We start from the raw sequence: 26,147 nt of genomic DNA on the forward strand, positions 1-26,147 counted from the left end.
GTTTCATTATTTTACTCATTATAGATATGTGTTCCTATCAAAACATGCTTCACCTATCTGAAAAAGAGGATTCTCACAACCCCCAGTAGTTAACACAGAGTGCTTGAGCATCTGGACAAGGTAAACGGGAGTATTCTACTCATGAGAATTTGTAATCAACTACTCAATATAATGATCCACTTAACTTTTATACACTTCTCAATCTTAGTCTTTAGTCAAAATAATTTTTTTAATTAAAAATTTATATGTTCACAGGTATCAGGTTACATACATTTTAATACTCAGTTTATGTATTCACCTTAGATGTTCTGGAGAAACAGCAGCTTTTTGTAAACTTTTTGGGAGTTTAATATGTTGATGCATATGTCATTACCTAAAGAATTTATTTAATTGTTAAACAGCTCACTTCCATATAATTATACATTTGAATATTTTAGTCTGTTAGTCTCAAAGTATTTTAAAAATAATTATTTCCCCACAAAACACATATGCACACATGAAACAACTGAAATTAAGCATGGGGCATGGCTTTTTTTTTTTTTTTGGTAGAGATAGTGTCTCACTATATTTTCCAGGCTGATCACGAACTTCTACCCTCAAGTGATCCTCCTGCCTTGGCCTTCCAGGCATGAGCCACCATGCTCAGCCTAGGCATTTGGTCTTGTAGTCAGTCTTGTAGCAAGACATTATTATTATCAAATCAAGAATTAATTCAAGTTCAAATGAAATATCTACTGCTGGTTCTAACTGGGACAGATTTGAGTATTTATCTTAGAATTACCAATTATTACTGATTTTTTAGGAATATGGTAACTGATTTCCTTGTACTAAATTCAAACATTGAATCAGGTAGTTTCAGTCATACTACGCTTACTTCAGGAAATGACTATAGCCTGATTAGTTATTTTTGTTATTTATTTATTTTTTTTGAGACAGAATTTCACTCTTGTTGCCCAGGCTGGAGTGCAATGGCCCAGTCTTGGCTCACTGCAACCTCCACCTCCCAGGTTCAAGCGATTTTCCTGCCTCAGCCTCCCAAGTAGCTGGGATTACAGGCGCCTGCCACCATGCCCAGCTAATTTTTGTATATTTTTAGTAGAGATGAGGTTTTACCATGTTGGCCAGGCTGGTCTCCAACTCCTGACCTCAGGTGATCCACCCACCTCGGCCTCCCAGAATGTTGGGATTACAGGCATGAGTCACCGTGCCTGGCCCTAGACTGATTTTTCTTTTTTTTTTTTTTGGAGACAGATTCTAGCTCTGTTGCCAGGCTGGAGTGCAATGGTGCAATCTTGGCTCACTGCAACCTCCAACTCCCGGGTTCAACTCCCAGGTTCAACCTCCAACTCCTGCCTCAGCCTCCCGACTAGCTGGGATTACAAGTGCCTGCCACCGTGCCCGGCTAATTTTTGTATTTTTGGTAGAGATGGGATTTTACTGTGTTGGCCAGGCTGGTCTCAAACTCCTGACCTCGTGATCCACCCACCTTGGCCTCCCAAAGCGCTGGGATTACAAGCGTGAGCCACCGTTCCCGGCTGACTGATTAGTTTTTATACAGCATGTCGACTGTGGACTTCAAAAATATACTGGGAGTATTCTTAAGTTTTCACTTATGTTCACTGTATATTTTGGAGCAGAATTGTTTTATAGGCAACCAAGAACTTAACAAATACATACTAGTTTCTTTCAGAGAAAAAAACAAAAAAAGAACTTAGCAAATGCAATCATAAAAATATGAAATAAAAAATTTTATTAAAATTATATCTGTATTGTCTTCCGAGTTACGTGTGGCTGTTAGTCACTTTTTGTTGTAGGGTATTCATACTGGGCCGAGCACGGCTTGTAGTCACAGCATTCTGGGAGACCAAGGCCAGTGGATCACTTGAACCCTGGGAGTTTGAGACCAGCCTGGCCAATGTGGTGAAGCCCCATCTCTACAATAAATACAAAAATTAGCCAGATATGGTTGTATTTACCTGTAGTCCCAGCTGCTTGGGAGGCTGAGGCAGGAGAATCGCTTGAGCCTGGGAGGCGGAGGTTGCAGTGAGCCAAGATCTTGCCACTGCACTCCAGTCTGGACAACAGGAGTAAAACTCTTATCTCAAAAAAAAAAAAAAAAAAAAAAATTCATACTAGACATTCTGGACAGGGCACTATCAGAAATCAGTCTAAGCTTTAATATTTCCATCTGTATAATACAAGTTGTATTCAAAAGCCTCTTATGCTAATAGTTATGTGTGAAATATTTAGAGTCAGAAGTTGGTAAACCGTGCTGTGAGGTCAGTATATACCACTTATCTTTTATGCCTCTGTTACTGTCTTCAGGAAGGAGGGAATGGATGAAGGCAGACAGGCAAGTATGATCAAATAGAGATCCACCTCGAAAAATTAAAGGGTTTTTAAAATTTTAAAGTACCTATAAACATATATTTTTAATTATTTTTACTTGATACCAAAAAAATTTAAGCATTAATTTTTAACAAGGCAAGTATAGATAGTTGATCTACCAAATTTTGCACAGAATTCTTCAAGAGGCAGACAATATTTGATAAAAAATTATTTGCATATCTATTATGTCAACAAAGCAAGTTACAAAACTAGTTTATATAAGAAACAAAACCTGTGTGTACGTGTATGTATGTTGTTGGTAGGGACAGAAAATTCATGGGAAAATAAATAAGCAACAGTGACTGTCTCAAGGACAGAAGGGACTTTTTACAGTATGTATATTACCATCTGTGTGTTTTTCAATTAAAATCAGCCCGTCAAAGTAAGTGTAATACACAGTATTAGACTTAATAAAAGGATTGGCTAGGCACAGTGGCTCATGCCTGCAATCTCAGCACTTTGGGAAGTTGGCATGGGAGGATTGCTTGAGGCCAGGAGTTCGAGAGCAGCCTGGGCAACAGCAAGACCCGGTCTCTATTTTAAAAATAATAATGAAAAGATTTACGTCCCTGCTGTTCGTATTTTTTTTTTTTCTGGCCTTCACTACCTCCTCCCAGTTCTGCCCTCTGCTATAGTTGTGTTTTTTTTTTGTTTGTTTTTTTGATATGGAGTCTTGCTGTGTTGCCCAGGCCAGATGCTTTCGGCTTACTGCAACCTCTGCCTCCCAGGTTCAAGCAATTGTCCTGCCTCAGCCTCCCGACTAGTTGGGATTACAAATGCCTACCACGATGCCCAGCTAATTTTTGTATTTTTAGTAGAGATGGGGTTTCACCAGGTTGGCGAGGCCGGCCTCAAACTCCTGACCTTGTGATCCACCCACCTTGTCCTCCCAAAGTGTTGGGATTACAGGCGTGAGCCACCGTGCCCAGCCCTGCTATCCTTTTTAAATCTCTCTTCATTGGGCTTTAGTGGCCATTTTGTAAGGTAGTCTTAGAATGTAGAGTTGCTATTATCTGAAATTTGAAAAACTATACTTAAACATTAATAATTCTCTGAGAGGCAGAATTCTCTCTCTCTCTCTCTCTTTTTTTTTTTTTTTTTGAGATGGAGTCTTGCTGTGTTGCTAGGCTGGAGTGCAGTGATGCGATCTCAACTTGCTGCAACCTCTTACTCCCTGGTTCAAGTGATTCTCCTGCCTCAGCCTTCGAAGTAGCTGGAATTACAGGCACGCTCCACCATGCCCAGCTAATTTTTGTATTTTTAGTAGAGACGGGGTTTCACCATGTTGGCCAGGCTGGTCTCAATCTCCTGACCACGTGATTTGCCTGCCTCGACCTCCCAAAGTGCTGAGATTACAGGCGTGAGCCACCACACCCGGCCCAGAATTCTTTTTAATATTGTCTTGTAATAAAATTTTTGCTGATTGTTAAGTTGGAAATAACAAAGACTTCTCAGTATTTTAATAAGGAGATTTCCGCTTACATTTTGCTATGAGCTTCTTTTTTAGGGAGTTTCTGGGTTTATTTAAGAAGGAGAAGAGGAAGTTGCTTATGAACTATTTCAGCATTATGGTACAGAAGGTTTTTGCTTTGTTTGTTTGTTTGTTTAAGATGGAGTTTGGCTCTTGTTGCCCAGGCTGGAGTGCAGTGGCATGATCTCGGCTCACTGAAACCTTCACCTCCCTGGTTCAAGCGATTCTCTTGCCTCAACCTCCTGAGTAGCTAGGATTACAGGCATGCGCCACCACGCCTGGCTAATGTTGTATTTTTAGTAGAGACAGGGTTTCTCCATGTTCGTCAGGCTGGTCTCGAACTCCCGATGTCAGGGATCTGCCTGCCTTGGCCTCCCAAAGTGCTGGGATTACAGGCGTGAGCCACCGTGCCTGGCCTGTTTTGTTTTTTTAATTGTGGTAAAATGTTCATAACAGAAAATTTAGTGGCACAGAACACTTTTAAGGTTAAGGGCTTTCCAAGGACTTGGCTATGTGGAATTCTGATAGTCTTAGACTATTGTTGAGGATTCTTACCACATCCTATAAAAGATGCAGACCAGCTTCTCATTCTTTAGGCATACTCCAAAAACTCAACCTGCCTTCCTTTGTTCTTATCCACTAAAATCTACTCTTTCTCATGGAATTCTGAACTCCAACGAACACAAAAGTAGACAACATGGTATAATGAAACTCCTGTTACCCCACTTCAATAATTGTCAACATTTTGCCAATAAAGCTCTCATAGGAATTTTTTTTTGTATGGCTTGAGGGCAGGGATTTTACGTTCTTCAAATATGAGGTTTCCTAACACCATTTACTAAATAATTCATTATTTTCCTACTAATTTGAAAGTGAGGCCGGGAGCAGTGGCTCACGCCTGTAATCCCTGCACTTTGGGAGGCCGAGGAGGGCGGATCACTAGGTCAGGAGATCGAGACCATCCCGGCTAACATGGTGAAACTCCGTCTCTATTAAAAATACAAAAAAATAGCTGGGCGTGGTGGCGTGCGCCTGTAGTCCCAGCTGCTGGGGAGGCTGAGGCAGAAGAATGGCGTGAACCTGGGAGGAGGAGCTTGCAGTGAGCCGAGATCGTGCCACTGCACTCCAGCCTGGGTGACAGAGTGAGACTCTGTCTCAAAAAAAAAAAAAAAAAAACAAAGTCAACTCTCCTAGGTATTAAATTCCTACATGTATCTGGGGCCTTTCTGGATGCCCTGTTTTGTTCCATCATTTTTTTTTGCTTCTTTATAATCACCATATTATTTGGAATTCAGTAATTTTTGTACATTTTAATAAGCACCTTGGTCGGGCACGGTGGATCATGCCTGTAATCCCAGCACTTTGGGAGGCAGAGATGGTCGGATCACGTGGTAAGAAGTTCAAGACCAGCCTGGCCAACATGGTGAAACCCCATCTCTACTAAAAATATAAAAATTAGCCAGGCATGGTGGCACATGCCTGTAATCCCAGCTACTCAGGAGGCTGAGGCAGGAGAATCACTTGAACCCCGGAAGAGGAGGTTGCAGTGAGCCAAGATAGCACCACCGCACTCCACCCTGGGTGATGGAGTGAGACTCTGTCTCACAGGGGGAAAGAAAAGCAGCTCTTCTTTGTCTTTTTTAATAAGTTCTTGGTGATTTTCACACATTGTTCATCCATATCAACTTCAGAATCAATTTTTTTCATTAAGCAAAAATCTGTTTGGATTCAATTCATATATTGGACATTTAATCAGGAAATTAAATTACATTGGGAAGTATTGGTATCTTCTAAGATATTAAATTATGCTATCCAAGAACATCTTATGTTTTGTTAATTATTCTTGTCTTCATTTTCTTTTAAATGAGATGGAGTCTCACTCTGTCTCCCAGGCTGGAGCGCAGTGGCGCGATCTCCGCTCACTGCAACCTCCGCCTCCCAGGTTCAAGTGCTTCTCATTCCTCAGCCTCCTGAGTAGCTGGGATTACAGGCGCCCAGCACCATGCCCGGCTCATTTTTAGTATTTTCAGTAGAGACGGGCTTTCGCCATGTTGGCCAGGCTGGTCTCGAACTCCTGACCTCAGGTGATCCACCCCCGCCTTGGCCTCCCAAAGTGCTTGGATTACAGGCGTGAGCCACCGTGCCCAGCCGTCCCATTCTTCTTAAACTTCAGTTTATTAATTTACATCAGTCTGAACTTATGGCTTCCCTTTTTTATTTAGTAAATTGTAATTCATTGCTCTCGTTTGTTTTCATATTCAGGTTGTCCCAGATTTGGCCAGTGGAAGCCCCTTCAAGCTGGTTACCATGACTTTTTGACGTGTCCCCATCATTCTTTGAGCACTCACTTGCTTTCTATCACAAGGTGTTCCAGGCTCATCTTACATTTTCTCTGCCCCATTTCTCCAAGGAGCCCTGATTCCTTCTACTAGAAAGAAATGTTTAGAAGCCAGTATCTGGGAGTTAAATACCGTTGCCATTGAGGGGTTATTGCTCCAGGCCCTCTTAGTAGACAGAGCTCGGGGGGAAAGAAAAAAAAAATGTGTGTGTGTGTGTGTGTGTGTGTGTGTGTGTATGTAGATGAACACGTGCATATATGTACACAATTTACATGTATGTTTATGTCTGTATATATTGATAACTATGTTTCTATTAATACACTGATATTTCCAATTCCAATCCAACACTGCATAATTTAGTCTAGTTTTCTCCCTTTCCAGATTCACATCTCCCTTTGTAACAGAAACCTAACTTCTGTTGTGGTTAATGTTTTTTTGTTTTTAGAGATAGGATCTTGCTCTGTTAGCTGGGCTAGACTACAATGGCATGATCACAGCTCCCTGTAACCTTGAACTCTAGGGTTCAAGTGATCCACCTTGGCCTTTCCAAAAGCTGGGATTACAGGCATGAGCCACCTTGCCCATCTTTATTATGGTTAATGTATTTTATTATTTACTCAGTTCCCCTGATTTTAACCAATTTCACTCTACAGTTGCTCTCTCTCTCTCTCTCTCTCTCTCTCTCTCTCTCTCTCTCTCTCTCTCTCTCAAAGATCCCCTCTTCACTTCATTGGGTTCGGGCACTTCATGCCATGCCACCTTCCTCCTGTTGCACGGACAAAGTCCTGCTTGGGTTCTAAAACCCGCACTAGGTTTATCCTCTGTGTGGATGCCCTTCTCACCTTACTTTGACACTCTACCCAAGGCTGCCCATTCACCCTGCTTGTGTCCCAGTATCTCCTGCTAGGTCACCCTCCTCAAGGGTCCTCTCCTCACTCTGCTTGGACTCTGACGTATTGTTCAAGCCTCTGCACCCAACCTCTAACCTGGCATTGATACCTACCTTGCTATGCCCCTCCTAATGGCTTTAGAACTGACTCTTTCAACAAAGGAAAGGAAGAGGAAGAAAACGTGTACCTACATGTTTTAAAGACATGTACTATATATACATATATATATAAATTATTTAAACTTTGCCCATTAATAATCTTCCCTCCTGAGGTAGTTTGTGAAAACCTTACTAAAAGCGTACTGCTTTCAATAAGCACATGAAAAGATGCTCAACATCATTAGCCATCAGGGAAATGCCAATCATAACAACAATGGGGTACCAGTTCGCACTCCCTAGGATGGCTGTAATCAAAAAGTGTTGTCAAGGATGTGGAGGCCGAGGCAGGCGGATCACCTGAGGTCAGGAATTCGAGACCAGCCTGGCCAACGAGGCGAAACCCTGTCTCTAGTGAAAATACAAAAATTAAGCTGGGCACAGTAGCCCACCCCTGTAATCCCAGTACTTTGGGAGGTTGAGGTGGGCAGATCACTTGAGGTCAGGAGATTGAGACCAGCCTGGCCAACATGGTGAAACCCCATCTCTACTAAAAATACACAAATTAGCCGGGTGTGGTAGTGTACACCTGTAATCCCAGCTACTTGGGAGGCTGAGGCAGGAGAATCGTTTGAACCAGGGAGGTAGAGGTTGCAGTGAGCTGAGATCGTGCCACTGCACTCCAGCCTGGGCAACACAGAGTGAGACTCCATCTCAAAAAAAAAAAAAAAAAGAAAAGGATATGGAGAAATTAAAACCCTCACAAACTGCTCGTGAGAATGTACACTACAGTGTACACTGGTATAGCCACTGTGGAACACAGCTTGGCAGTTTCTAAAATCTCTAAATATAGAAATACCACATAACTGGCCAGTTGTGATGGCTCACACCTGTAATCCCAGCACCTTGGGAGGCCGAGGCAGGTGGATCACTAGAGGTTGGGAGTTCCAGATCAGCCTGGCTAACATGGTGAAACTCTGTCTCTACTAAATCTCTACTAAATATGCAAAATTAGCTGGGTGTGGTGCCTTGTGCCTGTAATCTCAGCTACTCAGGAGGCTGAGGCAGGAGAATCGAATCTGGGAGGAGGAGGTTGCAGTGAACCAGGATGGCGCCACTACAGCCAGGTGACAGCCTGGGTGACAGAGTGAGACTCGGTCTCTGAAAAAACAAAAAGCATAATAGCCAAAAAGTTAAAATAACCCAATTGTCCATTAACTGGAGAATGGATACAGTAGAATATTATTCCGCCATAAAAAGGAATGAAGTATGAATACGTGCAGCAACATGGATATATTCTTTAAAATGTGCTAAGTGAAAGCCAACACAAAAGTCTTCATTACAGTATTATTCCATTTATATGAAATGTGCGGAATAGGCAAATCCATAGAGAAATAATGTTGATTAGTGGTTGCCAGGGGCTTGGGTGAGGAAGGGATAGCGAGTGACTGCTAATGGGTACAGGGAATCTTTTGAGATTGTTGAAATGTTCTGGAATTACATAGTGGTGATGGTTGCACAACACTGTGAATATACTAAAAAAAATCACCGAATTATGCACTTTAAAGTGTGTATTTTAAAAGATAAATTTTGGGCCGGGCACTGTGGTTCATGCCTGTAATCCCAGCACTTTGAGAGGCCAAGGTGGGCAGATCACTTGAGGTCGGGAGTTGGAGACCAGCCTGACCAACATGGAGAAACCGCATCTCTACTTAAAATACAAAATTAGCTGGGTATGGTGGCGCATGCCTGTAATCCCAGCTACTCGGGAAGCTGAGGCAGGAGAATCGCTTGAACCCAGGAGGTAGAGGTTGCTGTGAGCCGAGATTGTGCCATTGCACTCCAGCCTGGGCAACAAGAGCAAAACTCTGTCTCAAAAAAGTAAAAATAAATAAATGTTTGTTATGAGGGAAAAAAATAATTGCTGTAGTAGCTAAAACCCTGGCAGCCTACCCCACCAATTCTTTTATTTTGGTTTCTAAAGATAATTATCTCGGCCGGGCAAGGTGGCTCACACCTGTAATCCCAGCACTTTGGGAGGCCGAGGCGGGCAGATCACTCGAGGTGAGTAGTTTGAGACCAGCCTGGCCAACATGGCGAAACGCTGTCTCTACTAAAAATACAAAAATTAGCTGGCGTGGTGGCAGGCGCCTGTAATTCCAGCTACTTGGGAGGCTGAGGCAGGAGAATCACTTGAACTAGCGAGGTGGAGGTTGCAGTGATCCGAGATTGCGCCATTGCACCCCAGCCTGGGCAATAGAGTGAGACTCCATCTCAGAAAAAATACAAATTAAGAAAAAAAACAAAAAGATGGCCGGGCACTGTGGGTCACACCTGTAATCCCAGTACTTTGGGAGGCCAAGGCAGGCGGATCACGAGGTCAGGAGTTTGCAACCAGCCTGATGAACATGGTGAAACCCCATCTCTACTAAAAATAATAAAGTTAGCCGGGCATGGTGGTGCGCGTCTGTAATTCCAGCTACTCAGGAGGCTGAGGCAGGAGAATCACTTGAACCCAGGAGACGGAGGTTGCAGTGAGCCGAGATCGCGCCACTGCAGTCCAGTCTGGGCAACAGGATGTGCCTCCATCTCAAAAAAAAAAAAAAAAAAAAAGTAATTACCTTCATTATCAAATATATGGAATAAATAGAATTTAGGCCGGGCACAGTGGCTCACGCCTGTAATCCCAGCACTTTGGGAGGCTGAGGCAGGTGGATCATGAGGTCAGGAGATGGAGACCATCCTGGCTAACACATTGAAACCCGTGTCTACTAAAAATACAAAAAAAAAAAATTAGTCAGGCGTGGTGGCAGGCGCCTGTAGTCCCAGCAATTCGGGAGGCTGAGGCAGGAGAATGGCCTGAACCCAGGAGGCGGAGCTTGCAGTGAGCCTAGCTTGTGCCACTGCACTCCAGCCCAGGGGACAGAGTGAGACTCCATCTCAAAAAAAAAAAAAAAAGATAGAATTTAAAGGGTTGCTAAATAATAGCAAATACTTAGACATACTAGATGTAGAGTGGTAGAAGGGATTTAAGTGCTGAGGCTTATATCCATCTTACTAGGGAGCCAGATTAGAACTGGAAAGACTAAGTTCTTACTACTTTTTATTTTTTTGAGATGGAGTCTAGGTCTGTCTCCCAGGCTGGAGTGTAGTGGCACAATCTTGGCTCACTGCAACCTCCATCTCCTGGGTTCAAGCGATTCTCCTGCCTCAGCCTCCCGATGGCTGTGATTAGAGGTGCCTGCCACCACACCCAGCTAATTTTTGTATGTTTAGTAGAGATGGGGTTTTACTGTGTTGGCCAGGCTGGTCTCAAAACTCCTGACCTCGTGATCCGCCTGCCTCGGCCTCCTAAAGTGCTGGGATTACAGGTGTGAGCCACCATGCCCGGCCAGTTCTTACTACTTTAATAGAGGAACATAGTGACTGTATTTGTCTTCTCCTTTTAATTTTTTAAATGCTCTAAAATGTTCAAATCCAAGTGAAAAGCTAACTCAATGACATCTTAATACTTAGAACCCCTTCAGGGCATTCTAAGAACAGAATTAGGATTGTTGAGATGTGTGTTTAATGGTACTCCTAGGTCTGCACACATCTGACTACCAACCTGATGTTTCATGTCTGTCTATTGTGCTTTATTTCATAGAGAACCTTTCTCTTGAAAGGTTACTAAAGTCTAATTAGGATCATTGCTTGTAAAGCCTCTCACCTGTGACTCCTGCCACCCCCATATAATATTTATAAAAATTGCTCAGGAGTTAGTGATGTTTTGGCAAACCTAAGAATCTTTAGATTATGAAGCTCCTCATAAAAGTACAGTTTAGTGAATGACAGGAAAAAGCAGCAGCATTTCATCAATGTAATGTTTGTTACATTAGATAAATTTTTTGTTTTGGGAATTGAGTTACCTAGATTGGAAGTATATATGTTTATTTGGGAGTGGAGTTGGATAATCAATATTGAAGAAGATAGAAAATTTATTAAGGAGAACCATCAGGGTGGTAGCAAATTTGTCTCAAGGGAAGAAGAAAGGCATACAGCCTTTCCTGGTTATTTGATACCCTCCCTTGCCTGCCACTTAGAAACTGAAAAGGAAAAAAAAAAGAGTCTTAATAGAGAACCCAGGTAAGACTTGGAAACAAAGAGATGAAAAATAAGAAAAAATCAGAAATGCTTAAAAGGACATTAAAGTGTAATGAAAGAAGGGAAAATAAATAATATGACAGGTAAGGAGAAGATAAAATACTGCAGCAGCTAAATTTAAAAGCCGAAAGTTTTGTTACTGAGCAAAAGAGGCTTGCTGCTTGATGCACTCAAAACTAATACCGTGACACGGGGTTTTGTTTTTTTGTTTGTTTTTTAGAAACAGGCTTACTCTGTTGTCCAGGCTAGAGTGCAGTGGCGTAATCATAGCTCACTGCAACCTCGTACTCCTGGGTTCAAGTGATCCTCCCACCTTGGCCTCTGGAGTAGCTGGGGCTACATATACATGCATACCACCATGCGCAGCTGATTTTTTGTGTGTTTTTTTTTTTTAATTTTTGAGAGAGAGTCTCACTTTGTTGCCTAGGCTGGAGTGCAGTGGCACGATCTCAGTTCACTGCAACCTCTGCCCCCCTGGGTTCAAGCGATTCTTCTGCCTCAGCCTCCCAAGTAGCTGAGATTACAGGTGTGTGCCACCATGCCTGACTAATTTTTGTATTTTAGTAGAGACTGGGTTTCACCATGTTGATCAGGCTGGTCTTGAGCTCCTGACCTCAAGTGATCCATCCACCTTGGCCTCCCAAAGTGCTGGGATTACAGGCTTGAGCCACCACGCCCAGCCTAATTTTTGTGTTTTTTTGTAGAGATAGGGTCTCACCGTGTTGCCCAGGCTGGTCTCAACCTCCAGGGCTCAAGTAATCCTCCTTGCCTTAGCCTCCCAAAGTGCTGGGGTTATAGGCATGAGCCACTGTGCCTACCCGACACTGAGTTTTCGAGTAAAGGAAAGATTTTTATTGCAAGTCAACTAACACGTAGACAGGAGTCCAGCTCAAATCTGTTGCCCTTTGCTGGCTTTAATGCACTAATTTTATTAGAAAAGGTTTAGGGGATGAATTCTTAGATTAGGTAACTGGCGGAAGGAAAGGGGAGGTCTGGAAAGTCTTCAGGCATGCATGGCTGTCTTTTCATGCTACGTCATGGATTGCATGTGCAAATTCAGGAGAAGTTAGTATGAAACGTGATGGAAATTCTAGCTGTGACATCGGCAAACTGGTTCTATGCAGACTCCAGTTGGACACATTGGTTCCAGCTGATGTCACCCAGTTTTGTGATCTTACAAGCAGAAGGAGTTTCAGCAAGTTGTTTCGTTTCTTTTTTTTTTTTTAAATTTGTAGACAGGGTCTCATTCTGTCACTGGAGTGCAGTGGGGCGATCTCAGCTCACTGCAACCTCTGTTTCCTTGATTCAAACAATCCTCCCGCCTCAGCCTCCCGAGTAACTGAGGCTACAGGCACATGCCACCACACCCAGGTAGTTTGTATTTTTTGTAGAGACATGGTTTTGCCCTGTTGCCCAGGCTGGTCTTGAACTCATGGGTTCAGTCTCAATCTGTCTGCTCTCTTCAGCCTCCCAAAATGCTGGGATTACAGGTGTGAGCCACCACACCTGGCCTAAGTTTTTTTTTTTTCTTCTTCTTCTTTTTTTTCTTTCTCTTTTCTTTCTTTTTTTTCTTTTTTTGAGCTGGAGTCTCACTCTGTCACCTAGGCTGGAGTGCAGCAGCATGATCTCGGCTCACTGCAACCTGCGCCTCGCAGGTTCAAACAATTCTCCTGCACAAGTAGCTGGGATTACAGCGTCCACCACCACGCCTGGCTAATTTTTGTATTTTAGTAGAGACGGGGTTTCGCCATATTGGCCAGGCTGTCTCGAACTCCTGACCTCAGGTGATCCAGCTGTCTCGCACCATTGCACTCCAGCCTGGGCAACAGAGCAAAAACTCCGTCTCTAAATAAATAAATAAAATAAAAATAATAGACAAACAGCAGGTACAGACCTTGACAAGAAGGAAGAGAAATCTCAGCATGTATAGAAGTATAAGTCATAGTTTAAGTAATCCTTCAAAAATAGATCTTATTCCTGATGGGATCCATGAAAACAAGGTTTTAAATATATATATCCAGGTTTGTTAGAGGACACTGTTAGAGATAATTCAGGACTCAGTCTGAATTATAGACAATAACTCAAAAACAGTGGTTGGGATTGGAATCAGATACAAGGTATAGTTTTCTTCAGAAGCATAATATTTTTCTCTTCAGTCCCTTATTTCTATCAGAGACAAATTGTAGTAATCAATTTGTGTGCAAAGTAACTTTTAGTCCTCTTATATCTGGCCTGATTATTTGCATAAAGTGCAACAAGAATAGTGATTGGCCATATAGACCCTTTTTAAAAAAAATGGCTTTGCTGGAACTTTTTAATAAGGAATCCTAGACTTTTAAAAGCCTCAAGGCTTTTACTAAAATACAAAAATTAGTCAGGCCTGGTGGCACACGCCTGTAATCTCAGCTACTTGGGAGGCTGAGGCAGAAGCCTCAAGGCTATGCCTATAGTACTTGTATGAATGGGTGGGTGTATTCCTCTCTACCTTTTAAAAAATTTTTTATTGTAGGGCAGGTGCGGTGGCTCACTCCTGTAATCCCCGCACTTTGGGAGGCCGAGGCGGGTGGATCACGAGGCCAGGAGATCGAGACCATCCTGATTAACACGGTGAAACCCCGTCTCTACTGAAAATACAAAAAATTAGCCAGGCGTGGTGGTTGGGCGCCTGTAGTCCCAGCTATTCCGGAGGCTGAGGCAGGAGAATGGCATGAATCTGGGAGGGGGAGCTTGCAGGGAACCAAGATTGTGCCACTGCACTCCAGCCTGGGTGACAGAGCAAGACTCCGTCTCAAAAAAAAAAAAAATTTTATTGTATTAAAAAAATTTTTAATTTTTTATTTCCCACCATTCCAATAGAAACCTATTTTTTTTTCTTTTTTTAAGAGACAGTCTGGCTCTGTTGCCCAGGCCAAAGCATAGTGGGGTGATCACAGTTCCCTACAGCCACTTACTCCTGAGCTCAAGTGATCCTCTTTCCTTAGCCCCCTGGATAGCTAGGACTACAGGCGTGCACCACAATCCTCAGCTAAATTTTTTCATTTTTACAGAGTCGGGGTCTCACTGTGTTGCCCATACTGGCCTCAAACTCCTGGCCATGGGCCAGGTGTGGTGACACACGCCTGTAATGCCCGCACTTTGGGAGGCCAAGGTGGGTAGATCACCTGAGCCCAGGAGCTCGAGACCAGCCTGGGCAACATGGCAAAACCCTGTCTTTAGGAAAAAAAAAAAAAAAAAAAAAAAGATCAAACTTTTGGCCGCAAGTGATCCTCCACCTGCCTTGGCCTCCCAGAGTGCTAGGATTATATATGGGTGTGAGCCACCATGCCTGGCCTGGCTTCCCCTAGACTTAGAATACAGTTGAAATCATTTACTATGTCCACAAAGTCTTTTAACTTTTTTTTTTTTTGAAATGATGTCTTGCTCTGTCGCCCAGGTTGGAGTGCAGTGGAGCGATCTCAGCTTACTGCAACCTCTGCCTCCCAAGTTCTAGCGATTCTCCTGCCTCAGCCTCCCAAGTAGCTAGGATTACAGGCACGTACCACCACACCCAGCTAGTTTTTGTATTATTAGTAGAGACAGAGTTTCACCGTGTTGGCCAGGCTAGTCTTGGAATCCTGACCTCAGGTGATCCGCCCGCCTCGGCCTCCCAAAGTGCTGGGGATTACAGGTGTGAGCCACTGCGCCCAGTCTTTTTTTTAACATATTCTGGCCCTTGACTAACAGAACTTTGTTCAATATCCTCATCTATAAGATGGGAATGCTAATAGCACCTATCTTATAGAATTGTTTTAAGGAGTCATTGGATTAGTATGTAAATTTACACACTTAGAATGATACTTGGTACGTAATTAAGAACTCAGTATAGGGTTGTGCTGCTGCTGCAGTCCAGCTTCACTGTCTATTCTGATCTTCAAACATTCGTTTGTCATACACCCACTATTTCGTCTACTGGAATGCTCTTCTCCCCAGATCTTGGCAATCTGTTTCCTTTGATCATTTAGATCTTAAATCAAATACCTACTCCTAGGGGAGGCTTTCCTTGACCACCCTTCTATCACATTACTCAGCTTTATGTTTTTTATAGTACTCATCACAAATTGAAATTTTCTCATATATTTTACTTATTTTATATCTACCTCCAGCCCCTATGCCATGAGTTACTTAACAGTAGGGACTTAAAACAGTGCCCGTAGATAGCAGGTGGTAAAAATGTTTTTCGAATGAAACTCACCACCCTCCAAATCAGAATGTTTTTCTTTCCTTTCAGGCAAGCTGAAAAATTATAACCACAGTTTCAGAGATTGCTCATCATTTTAACTAGATGTTTCCCCCTTTTGTATCCACCTATCCGGTTCTCCTTAGAGAAGGCAGATTCTCTAGACATTATTCACTATAATTGGTCTCTGGGCTTTTATTCAGGGATTTTCCTGTCCCTTGCTGGTGTCTTGCTGAGATTGCAGGATATAGATCAGTTATATTTGCTTTCCGTGTTGCTCCTTGCTTAACCCTCCCAGCTTATTTAATTTATTATCAGTTTTAAACAGTCCCTTACATGGGCCTCTATAGTTGGAGAAAAATCAAAATATCAGAAATCTGTTAGAGGAAGTAAATGTGTAAGAAAACATAAGGGAAGATTCTTGAAACCAGTTCAGTTGCTATTAATAGTTTTTCTGACATCATGCAAATATTTCAATCACCAAAAGCACTTTCTGCTTCAAAACTGAAAATATTTAAAATAGTGTGATACTGGCATAAAGCAGACATAGACCAATGGAATAGAATAGAGAGCTCAGAAATAAACCTTCACGTATATGGTCAAATGATTTTTGTCAAAGATGCCAGGACCATTCAGTGGGGAAAAGTACAGTCTTTTCAATAAATGGTCTTGCAAAGACCTATATCTAAGAACTAAAATTATAAAATCTTTGGAAGAAAACAGGAGAAAAACTTCATGACATTGAGTTTAGCAGTGATTTCTTGGATTTGACACCAAAAGTTCAGGAAATGAAAGAAAAAATAGATAAAGTGGATTACATCAAAATTTAAAACTTGTTTTAAAGCCGGGCGTGTGGTGGTGGGATGCCTGTAATCCCAGCTACTCGGAAGGCTGAGACAGGCGAATCACGTGAACCCAAGAGGCTGAGGTTGCAGTGAGCCCAGATTGTGCCACTGCACTCCAGTCTGGGCGACAGAGCAAAGCTCCGTCTTAAAAAAAAGAAAAAAGAACTCACTCTATCACCCAGGCTGGAGTACAGTGCTGTGATTGTAGCTTACTGCAGCCTCAAACTGAACACAATAGATCCTCCTACATCAGCTTCCCAAGTAGCTGGAGCTACAGGCATATACCAGCATGCCTGGCTACTTTGTTTTTTTTGTTTGTTTGTTTTTTGAGACACAGTCTCACTCTTGTCTCCCAGGCTGGAGTACAATGGCACCATCTCGGCTCACTGCAACCTCCACCTCCCAGGTTCAAGCGATTCTTCTGTCTCAGCCTCCCGAGTAGCTGGGATTACAGGCGCCCCCACCACCACGCCTGGCTAATTCTGTATTTTTAGTAGAAACGGGGTTTCACCATGTTTGTCAGGCTGGTCTCGAACTCCTGACCTCAGATGACCCACCCACCTCAGCCTCCCAAAATGCTGGGATTACAGTCGTGAGGCACTGTTCCCGGCTTAATTTTTAAAATTTTTGTAGAGACAGGGTGTCACTGTATTTTCCAGGCTGTTCCCAAACTCTTGGCCTCAAGTTATCCTCCTGCCCTCACATCCCAAAATGGGGGAATTACAGGTTTTAGCCATCATGCCTAGCCAAAGCTATGTTTTTTCTTTTCTTTTTTAAAATAGGGAGCCTCACTGTGTTGCCCAGGCTGGTCTTGAACTCCTGGCCTCTAGCAGTCTTTCCACTTCAGCCTCCCAAAGAGGTGGGATTATAGGCATGAGCCACCTTGCCTGATCTCCCATTCACTTTTATTTCCAGGATTCCCTGACCTATTTGCACAGGTAGCTTATGGTGTGGTTTATCAGGCTTTCAGCAAATAAATTATTGGTCTACTTCAAAATAAATATTTATTTACCTTCTATAAGGCTGAGAAAAATTCTAGACAGTAAATATTTTCTAACATTGCTGTGTTAAAGGAGTCTTGTAATTTATTAAATTAGAATGAAATATGTAGAGATCTAACGTTTTTTTAATTTATATTTTGTTTCTGGGTTTTTTTTCTAGACATTTAACATTTTTCATTGCTGTTTTTTAGGCTTTATTAAATTATCTTTTTTCCTTCATAACTGTAAAATACTTCATTAAGATCCTTCCCAGCAGGGGCTGGGTGTGGTGGCTCATGCCTGTAATCCCAGCACTTTGGGAGGCTGAGACAGGGCGGATAACCTGACATCAGGAGTTTGAGACCAGCCTGCCCAACACGGTGAAACCCCATCTCTACTAAAAACACAAATTACCCAGGCGTGGTGGTGGGTGCCTGTAATCCCAGCTAGTTGGTAGGTGCCTGTAATCCCAGCTAGTTGGTAGGCTGAGGCACGACGACCACTTGAACCGAGATCATGCCACTGCACTCCAGCCTGGACAGCCGGGTGAGTCTCTCTCAAAAAAACAAACAAACAAAAAGAACAACAACAACAACAAAAAATTAGATGAGCATGGTGGCATGCGCCTTTAGTCCCAGCTATTCGGGAGGCTGAGGTGGGAGAATCACCTGAGCCTGGATGATTGAGGCTGGAGTGAATGATGACTGCACCACTGCATTCCAACCTGGGCGACAGGAGCGAGACCTTGTTTCAAATAAAAAAATCCTTCCCATCGAAGCATGTTGGCTCATACATGCAGTCCTAGCACTTTGGTAGTCTGAGGCAGGAGGATTGCTTGAGCTCAGGAGTTCAAAACCAGCCTGTGCAACATAGGGAGACCCTCATCTCTACAAAAAAATTAAAAAATTAGCCAGGCTTGGTGGCATGTGCCTGTTATCCCAGCTACTCAGGAGGCTGAGGTGGGAGGATTGCTTGGGTCCAGGAGGTCAAGGTTGCATTGAGCTGTGATTGTGCCACTGCACTCAAGCCTGCGTGACAGAGTGAAACCCTGTCTTCAAACAAGACAAAACAAAAAAAGATCCTTCCCCTAGCTTCTTTCTTTTGATAATTTTAGGTGGGAATTTTTTTTTTTTTTTACTTTAAAAAAACCAGCTAGAGATTATTTATTATCCTTTGGTGTAGGTAATTGAACTTGGTCAGCATCTGTATGTACATTATCAAGTAAAACATTTTTTCCCACTGTGTTTTATATGGGCAGTATTATCTTCACAGATTGCTCAAGCATTTTGTGTGTTTATTCTAAAGAACTGCCTTACTGCCTTTGTGTTTGTGTGTGTATATACATGTAGTCTGTTATTTCTATGCTAAAATCAAGAGCAACTACTTTATCATAGTGGCCAGGTGCAATAGTTCACACCTGTAATCCTAGCAATTTGGGAGGCCAATTGCTTGAGCCCAAGAGTTCGAGACCAGCCTGGGCAACATGGTGAAACCCCGTTTCTACAAAAAATTAAAAAGTAGCCAGGTATGGTGGCACGCATCTCTAGTCCTAGCTACTCAGGAGCCTGACGTGGGAGGATCACCTGCCCCCAGGAAGTCAAGGCTGGGGCGAGCAGTGATTATGCCACTGCTCTCCAGCTTGGCTGACAGAGTGAGACCCTGTCTCAAAATAAATAAAGGTCAACTACTTTATCATACAATAAAATTTGTCTTTCTCTCTTTTCTTTTTAGGATATTTTCTTTTCTAGATGTTGTTACCCTGTGCCGCTGTGCTCAGGTCTCCAGGGTAAGTATTGTTGGCATAGTTACAGGGGGACCCCTTCTTCGTACTGATGATAACAGCCTCTTTCATAGGCCATCCATTTATTTTAGGTGTTACTTGTATGTTTTCATGTTTTAAAGGAGATTATTTCACCAATGACATACCCAAACCCATGTAAATTTATGATGGGATTCTACTATATATATTGTCTCTGCCTTTTTGTATCTCTTATTTGTGTAATATAAACAGGAAACATTTTCGATGAAAAAGCAATAAACATGCATATTAAAAGTTTAGACTTGACTCAAAATTGTGATGAAATCTTGTTTTATTATGTTTTCCTAGTTCATTTTTTTTTTTTTTTACACAAGGACAATTTTAATCTTGCATTTTCCTGTAGTAACATCCACTGCTGGCTATCTGTGGATTGAAACTGCATTTGCTAAGAACTGTGAACATGAAGAAACTTTACATGAAGTCACATGTTGATGCAGGCACACAGACATCTTCCAGCACCAACAGAATACATGCGTAACACATACCAGATAGTCTCGATGGATAAGTTTGCTTCACCAGTAATTCTAGTTAGTAAGATTCACAGTTAATGCAGAATCGGAGCTTGCAGTGAGCCGAGATCACACCACTGCACTCTACCCTGGGCAACAGAGCGAGACTCTGTCTCAAAAAAAAAAATAGTTTCAGAGCAATGATAGTATCTTTTCTAAGTCCCAAATCACTATATCACAGTTGTAAGTCCTACCACCTGATAGGATATAGATAGCAAAGAAGTACTGAACTAAGGCTGGGCCTGGTGGTTCACACCTATAATCCCTTCACTTTGGGAGGCCAAGATGGGAGGATTGCTTGAGGCCAGGAGTTCAAGACTAACCTGGGCAACATAGGGAGCCCTATCTCTACAGAAAATTTAAAAAATTAGGGCTGGGTGCAGTGGCTCACGCCTGTAATCCCGGCACTTTGGGAGGCCCAGGCGAGTGGATCACGAGGTTGGGAGATAGAGACCCTCCTGGCTAACACAGTGAAACCCCATCTCTACTAAAAATACAAAAAATTAGCCAGGCATGGAGGTGGGTGCCTGTAGTCCCAGCTACTCGGGAGGCTGAGGCAGGAGAATGGCGTGAACCCGGGAGGTGGAGCTTGCAGTGAGCCAAGATTGCACCACTGCACTCCAGCCTGGGCAACAGAACGAGACTCCGTCTCAAAAAAAAAAGAAAAAAAAAAAAGCCAGATGCGGTGGTGCATGCCTGTGGTTCCAGCTACTTGGGAGGCTGAGGTGAGAGGATTGCTTGAGTCGGGGAGGTCAAGGCTGCAAGTGACCCATGATTGAGCCACTGCACTCCATCCCAGGTGACAGAGTGACACCGTGTCTCAAGAAATACATATATTTCTCTATATATATACTCTATATATAGAAAAAGAGAGTGAGAATAGAGCAATATTCAGAGTACTGTCCCCTTTGATGTTTGGTTTTACCTTCATATTTTTCCAGATAGAAGGATATTTTTTTAAGGATCATATTTTTAAGCATAGAAGAAAGACTTGCTTTTCATAAACTGAACTTTTGTCTCATTTTGGGATTAGAAACTAGAATTTTCCAGTTAGAAAACACCTTCTGGCTATGATACTTATCACAACCTGCCCTTTCCTTAACTTCTCTAATTTAAGTGTGCGTGGGCGGGGGGAGGGAGGGTTAGTCTTGTTTTTTGTTTTTTGCTAAGGTCTTGCTGTGTCACCCAGGCTGGAGTACAATGGTGAGATCATGGCTCACTGCAGCCCTTACCTCCTGGCTCACCTCCCACCTCAGCCTCCCGAGTAGCTGGGACTACAGTTGTGTGCCACCACGCCTGACTAATTTTTTTAATTTTTCCCCCCGAGATGAAGTTTCGCTCTGTCGCCCAGGCTGGAGTGCAGTGGCACAATCTTGGCTCACTGCAACCTCCACCTCCCAGGTTCAAGTGATTGTCCTGCCTCAGCTTCCTGAGTAGCTGAGATTACAGGCATGTGCCACCACACCCAGCTAATTTTTGTATTTTTAGTAGAGACGGGGTTTCACCATGTTGGCCAGGCTGGTCTTGAACTCTTGACCTCAGGTGATCCGCCTGCCTCGGCCTCCTAAAGTGCTGGATTACAGACGTGAGCCACCATGCCCAACCAAGTTTTTAAATTTTTTTATAGGGATCGGGTCTGGCTGTATTGCCCAGGCTGGTCTGGAACTCCTGGGCTCAAGTGATCCTTCCACCTTGGCCTCCCAAAGTGATGGGATTATAAATTTGAGTCACCATGCCTGGCCTAAGATCTTTTGTAGCTGCTAGTTTCTAGTACCCACTCGTTTATGAGATTATCTAATTGGAGAATACAGTATGGGTCAGGAGTAAGACACATCATTTGGGAGTAAGTGGATAGGGCCTGATAAATTTTTGGATCCATTTTAGTCATTAGTTGGTTGAATTGTGAACTTGAATATTGCTGCCTTTTCCCCTTAATTTTAGCTTCTGCTCATTCTGTCTCTTTTTCTTTAAAATAGGCCTGGAATGTTCTGGCTCTGGATGGCAGTAACTGGCAGCGAATTGACCTATTTGATTTCCAGAGGGATATTGAGGTATAATTATGTGGTGTGTGGCCCCAGTTTTCATGTTAGTAATTACAGCATGGAACAGATTAGCCCTAGCCATATTAATCTCATTTTCGTTAAAGAGAGGAACTATTATTTTCAGTGCATCTGAACTTTACAGGAACCCCCAAAGTTACCAAGGGTTTCTGCAGTTTTTGAGAATGAGCCAGATTATTTCACTGAAATAATACAATTACTTAGTATTACTAGGACTAAATAGGACTCTTTGGTCTTGAAATAGGACTAAAAGTTTGTTTTTGCAGTGGAAACATTGAATCTATGTTTGTTTATTTTAGTGAAGACATTTTATATTTGTTTACTGAGGAATAAATAGAGTTATAACTTGTTGGGATGGCGTTCGTATATATTTTTTTGAGATATGTGTTTTGGTTCTTGAGGAGCCAATTTCTTGTGGAGAACGAAGGTTGAATAAGGCCAAAGCCATTTATTGAATTGTTTTTGCTAGAGAGAGAAGTTTTTTCCTCCTCTCACTTTTTGCCCCATGTTTTATCTCCTAGTATAGCCTATTATCTATAAAATGGAGAATGGCTTACACTTAAATTATTTTAAACTGAATTTGAACTCTGTAGTTCTTATCCTTCTCATCAGGAAGGTAGAAATAAATAGCTTCTTCATGGCTTCTTAAGGATTAAACGAGGTTTTTTGAGGGCACGTGGGATGGCTTACGCCTGTAATCTCAGCACTTTGGGAGGCCAAGGTGGGCGGATCACCTGAGGTCAGGAGTTCGAAACCAACCAAAGTGCTTTTAAAATAATATCCACTAGCATTATATGGGATTTTGTTTTTCACAATTCTATACCCTTCATGGATGTAAATATTTAAAGCAACACCACCCACAGAATTATTCAGCAAGCTTTTGTTTTTGTTTGTTTTCGAGACAGAGTCTCATTTTATCACCCAGGCTGGATTGCAGTGGTGCGGTCTCAGCTCACTACAACCTCTGCCTCCTGGGTTCAAGCAATTCTTGTGCCTCAGCCTCCCAAGTAGCTGGGACTACGGGTGTGAGCCACCATGCCTGGCTAATTTTTGTATTTTTAGTAGAGATTGGGTTTCACCGTGTTGGCCAGGCTTGTATCGAACTCCTGACCTCAAATGATCGCCTGCCCCAGCCTCCCAAAGTGCTGGGATTATAGGCGGAATCCACTGCGCCTGGCCAGCTTTTGTTTTTGTTGTTGTTGTTGTTGTTTTGAGACAGAGTCTCGCTTTGTCGCCCAGGCTGGAGTGCAGTGGAGCGAGACCTGGGCTCACTACAAGCTCCGTCTCCCGGGTTCACGCCATTCTCCTGCCTCAGCCTCCCGAGTAGCTGGGACTACAGGCACCCGCCATCACGCCCGGCTAGTTTTTTGTATTTTTAGTAGAGATGGGGTTTCACCGTGTTAGCCAGGATGGTGTTGATTTCCTGACCTCGTGATCCACGCGCCTCGGCCTCCCAAAGTGCTGGGATTACAGGCGTGGGCCACCGTGCCTGGCCCCTGACCAGCTTTTGTTAAATGTTCGTTGAGTCTCTACTATAAGCAGAGTACTATAATAAACATTTTGGAAAAGATACAAAAAAAAATGTAGTTGCTGTCCTTCAGTAGCTGCGGCTTAACCCAGCTAGGCAGTATATATGCATATAATGCCAAAGAGAACTATAGAACATTATTTTCTCAAGTACAGAATATATTTTACAAGTTAAACAAAATAAGAATATGGGGTTTAGGCATGATGCAAATGATAGGGGTTAATCAGGAAAGCTTTCTCAGGGTAAGTTGCAATTTTCCTATTAAATTAGGTCATAAATAGAAGCACTTTCTCTTTGTTTATAAATCGTTAAAAATGAGTATGTGTTCTTTTCTAAAGTAATGAGGTGGGTTATCTTTTTGTTTGCCTGTCTCATTTTACAGGGCCGAGTAGTGGAGAATATTTCAAAACGATGTGGGGGCTTTTTACGAAAGTTAAGTCTTCGTGGATGTCTTGGAGTGGGAGACAATGCATTAAGGTAAAAACATTACTATTGATTAATATTCTTGATGGAAGTGAAGAGCAGCACCATCTCACCCAGAAAAGGCTAAAATCGTTAAAATTCCTAAGTTATTAAAAATGCAACCACACATACATTGCTTATAATCTGAAAATATCCAGTAATAAGAAATGTAGTTTTGACAATAAACAAGAACAAGTACTGCCTGAAAAAAACCCAGATTTCCCATCATAAGTGGTTCTTTTGGAGCTTTGAATAAGTTTTTTTTAAATTAATTAATATTTTTATTTTATGTTTTGAGACAAGGTCTCACACTATCACCCAGGCTGGAGTGCCCTGGCATAATCATGGCTCGCTATAGTCTTGAACTCCTGGACTCAAGCAATCCTCCCTTTCCTGAGCAGCTGTGACTGAAGACGTGTACCACTACGCCTGGCTAAGTTTTAAAATTTTTTTATAGAGTCAGGGTCTCACTTTGTTGTCCAGGCTGGTCTCGAACTCTTGCACTCAAGCAGTCCTCTTGCCTCAGCCTCTCAAAGTGCTGGAATTACGAGCATGAGCCACTGCACCCAGCCTAGTTCTTTTTTAGGGTTATGGTTAACCCTAACCTGGGCAGTGACCCCAGGACTTTGGGAGGCTAGGTGGGAGGATTACTTGAGGCCAGGAGTACAAGACCAATCTAGGCAGCATGGCAAGGCTCCCATCTCTACAAAAAACTTTTTTTAATTAGCCAGGTTAGGTGACATATGCCTGTAAACCCAGCTACTTGGGATACTGAGTGAAGTAGGAGGATCACTTGAGCCTGGGAGGTTGAGGCTGCAGTGAGCTGTGATTGTACCACTGTACTCCAGCCTGAGTGACAGAGGAAGACCCTGTCTCTAAAAATAAATAAATAAATAAGCAATCATTTATTTTTTTAATTTAAAATAATTTTTAAAGTTACGTTTGAAGAATTTATAATGGAAAATTCATTTAAGCCAGGTGTGATAGCCCAAGCCTGTAATCTCAGCACTTTGAGAGGCTGATGTGGGTGGATCACTTGAGGTCAGGCGTTCAAGACCAGCCTGACCAACATGGTGAAAACCCTGTCTCTACTAAAAATACAAAAACTTAGTTGGGCATGGTGTTGCGTGCCTGTAATCCCAGCTACTCAGGAGGCTGAGGCAGGAGAATCACTTGAACCTGGGAGGTGGAGGCTGCAGTGAGCTGAGATCACACCACTATACTCCAGCCTGGGTGACAGAGAGAGATTCCATCTCAAAAGAAAAATCATGGCCAGGCTTAATGGCTCGCACCTGTAATCACAGCATTTAGGGAGGCTGAGGTAGAAGGAATATGAAGAGGTGTATAAGGCAGAGTCTAGAAGGGTACCAGGCACAGGAGCTTCTGTCCCGTGGAGTTGGGGTGTACTACCTTCCTGGCACGTGGTTACATTCACCAACCCAGAAGCTCTCTGATCCCTATCATTTAGGGGTTTTTACAGAGGTTCCTTGATCGTAGACATAATTGAAGACCAAATATTATATTAGGTTGGTGCAAAAGTAATCACAGTTTTTGCCATGAGCAGTAATGGCAAAAACCGCGATTACTTTTGCACCAACCTGTAACAAAAGATACTATCACTCAGGAAATTACAAAGATTTTAGGGACGGTATGCCAAGAACCGAAGATGAAGACCAAATACATGTTTTTCCTTTATATCACAGTATCACAGGTATCAACAATCAATATTACCAATAATATATTTTATTACTTTTTTAATGACTGGAATTTTGCCTATTTCATTTGAAACCTCTTACTTTCTTTCCTACAAAGAACCTTTGCACAAAACTGCAGGAACATTGAAGTACTGAATCTAAACGGGTGTACAAAGACAACAGACGCGTAAGTATTTTATGTTTTTGGAAGATAAGTCATAGCCCCTTATGTCTGGCTGATACAACCTTAAATTCAGGCCATTAACTCTATTTAGAAAATTTTATCTTGGTTTTGTAGAAGAAAGATATTTTTAAAAGAGAAAGCAACATCAAAGTAGAAATGGAATAAGAAACTTGTTTTGGAATTCTATCTGATACAATTTAAGGTGAAACTTTTAATAATTGTAGTCAGTGTACATACAGTAGGGATACTAATAATACATATTACTGGGATTATTTATATTTCTAGATACTAGTAGCTACCAATTAAAAGCCACAGTAAACATAATTCAATGAAAAGATTAAAATCTTAAACAGAGGACTAAACAGCTTATGATAATCAGTCCTGAGAACAGTTATTAAATGAAAATGATTCACTAAATGTGCTGTGTCTGTGTTGGTCATGATCTGAAGGAAATTAAGCTTAATTCTTCATCCTCAAGAGGCTTACAGTCACAGAAATTAGACCTAGAGGGTAGTTATTCATTA

General features: G+C 42.3%; 1 protein-coding gene across 4 annotated transcripts in view; it reads left to right on the top strand.

The window, feature by feature from the left end:
• FBXL20 (F-box and leucine rich repeat protein 20) overlaps positions 1-26,147 on the top strand; it is a 140,956-nt gene that overhangs the window by 79,003 nt on the left and 35,806 nt on the right. For all 4 annotated transcript variants that reach the window (XM_019026691.4, XM_055388264.2, XM_055388263.2 and 1 more), the window contains exons 3-6: positions 19,099-19,153; positions 21,672-21,746; positions 23,666-23,760; positions 25,558-25,626. In XM_019026691.4, the coding sequence (XP_018882236.1) occupies positions 19,099-19,153; positions 21,672-21,746; positions 23,666-23,760; positions 25,558-25,626 (294 nt within the window). The remainder of the gene's footprint in view (positions 1-19,098; positions 19,154-21,671; positions 21,747-23,665; positions 23,761-25,557; positions 25,627-26,147) is intronic.

Source organism: Gorilla gorilla, chromosome 4 (genome assembly GCF_029281585.2).
Source record: "Gorilla gorilla gorilla isolate KB3781 chromosome 4, NHGRI_mGorGor1-v2.1_pri, whole genome shotgun sequence".
NCBI lineage: Eukaryota > Metazoa > Chordata > Mammalia > Primates > Hominidae > Gorilla > Gorilla gorilla.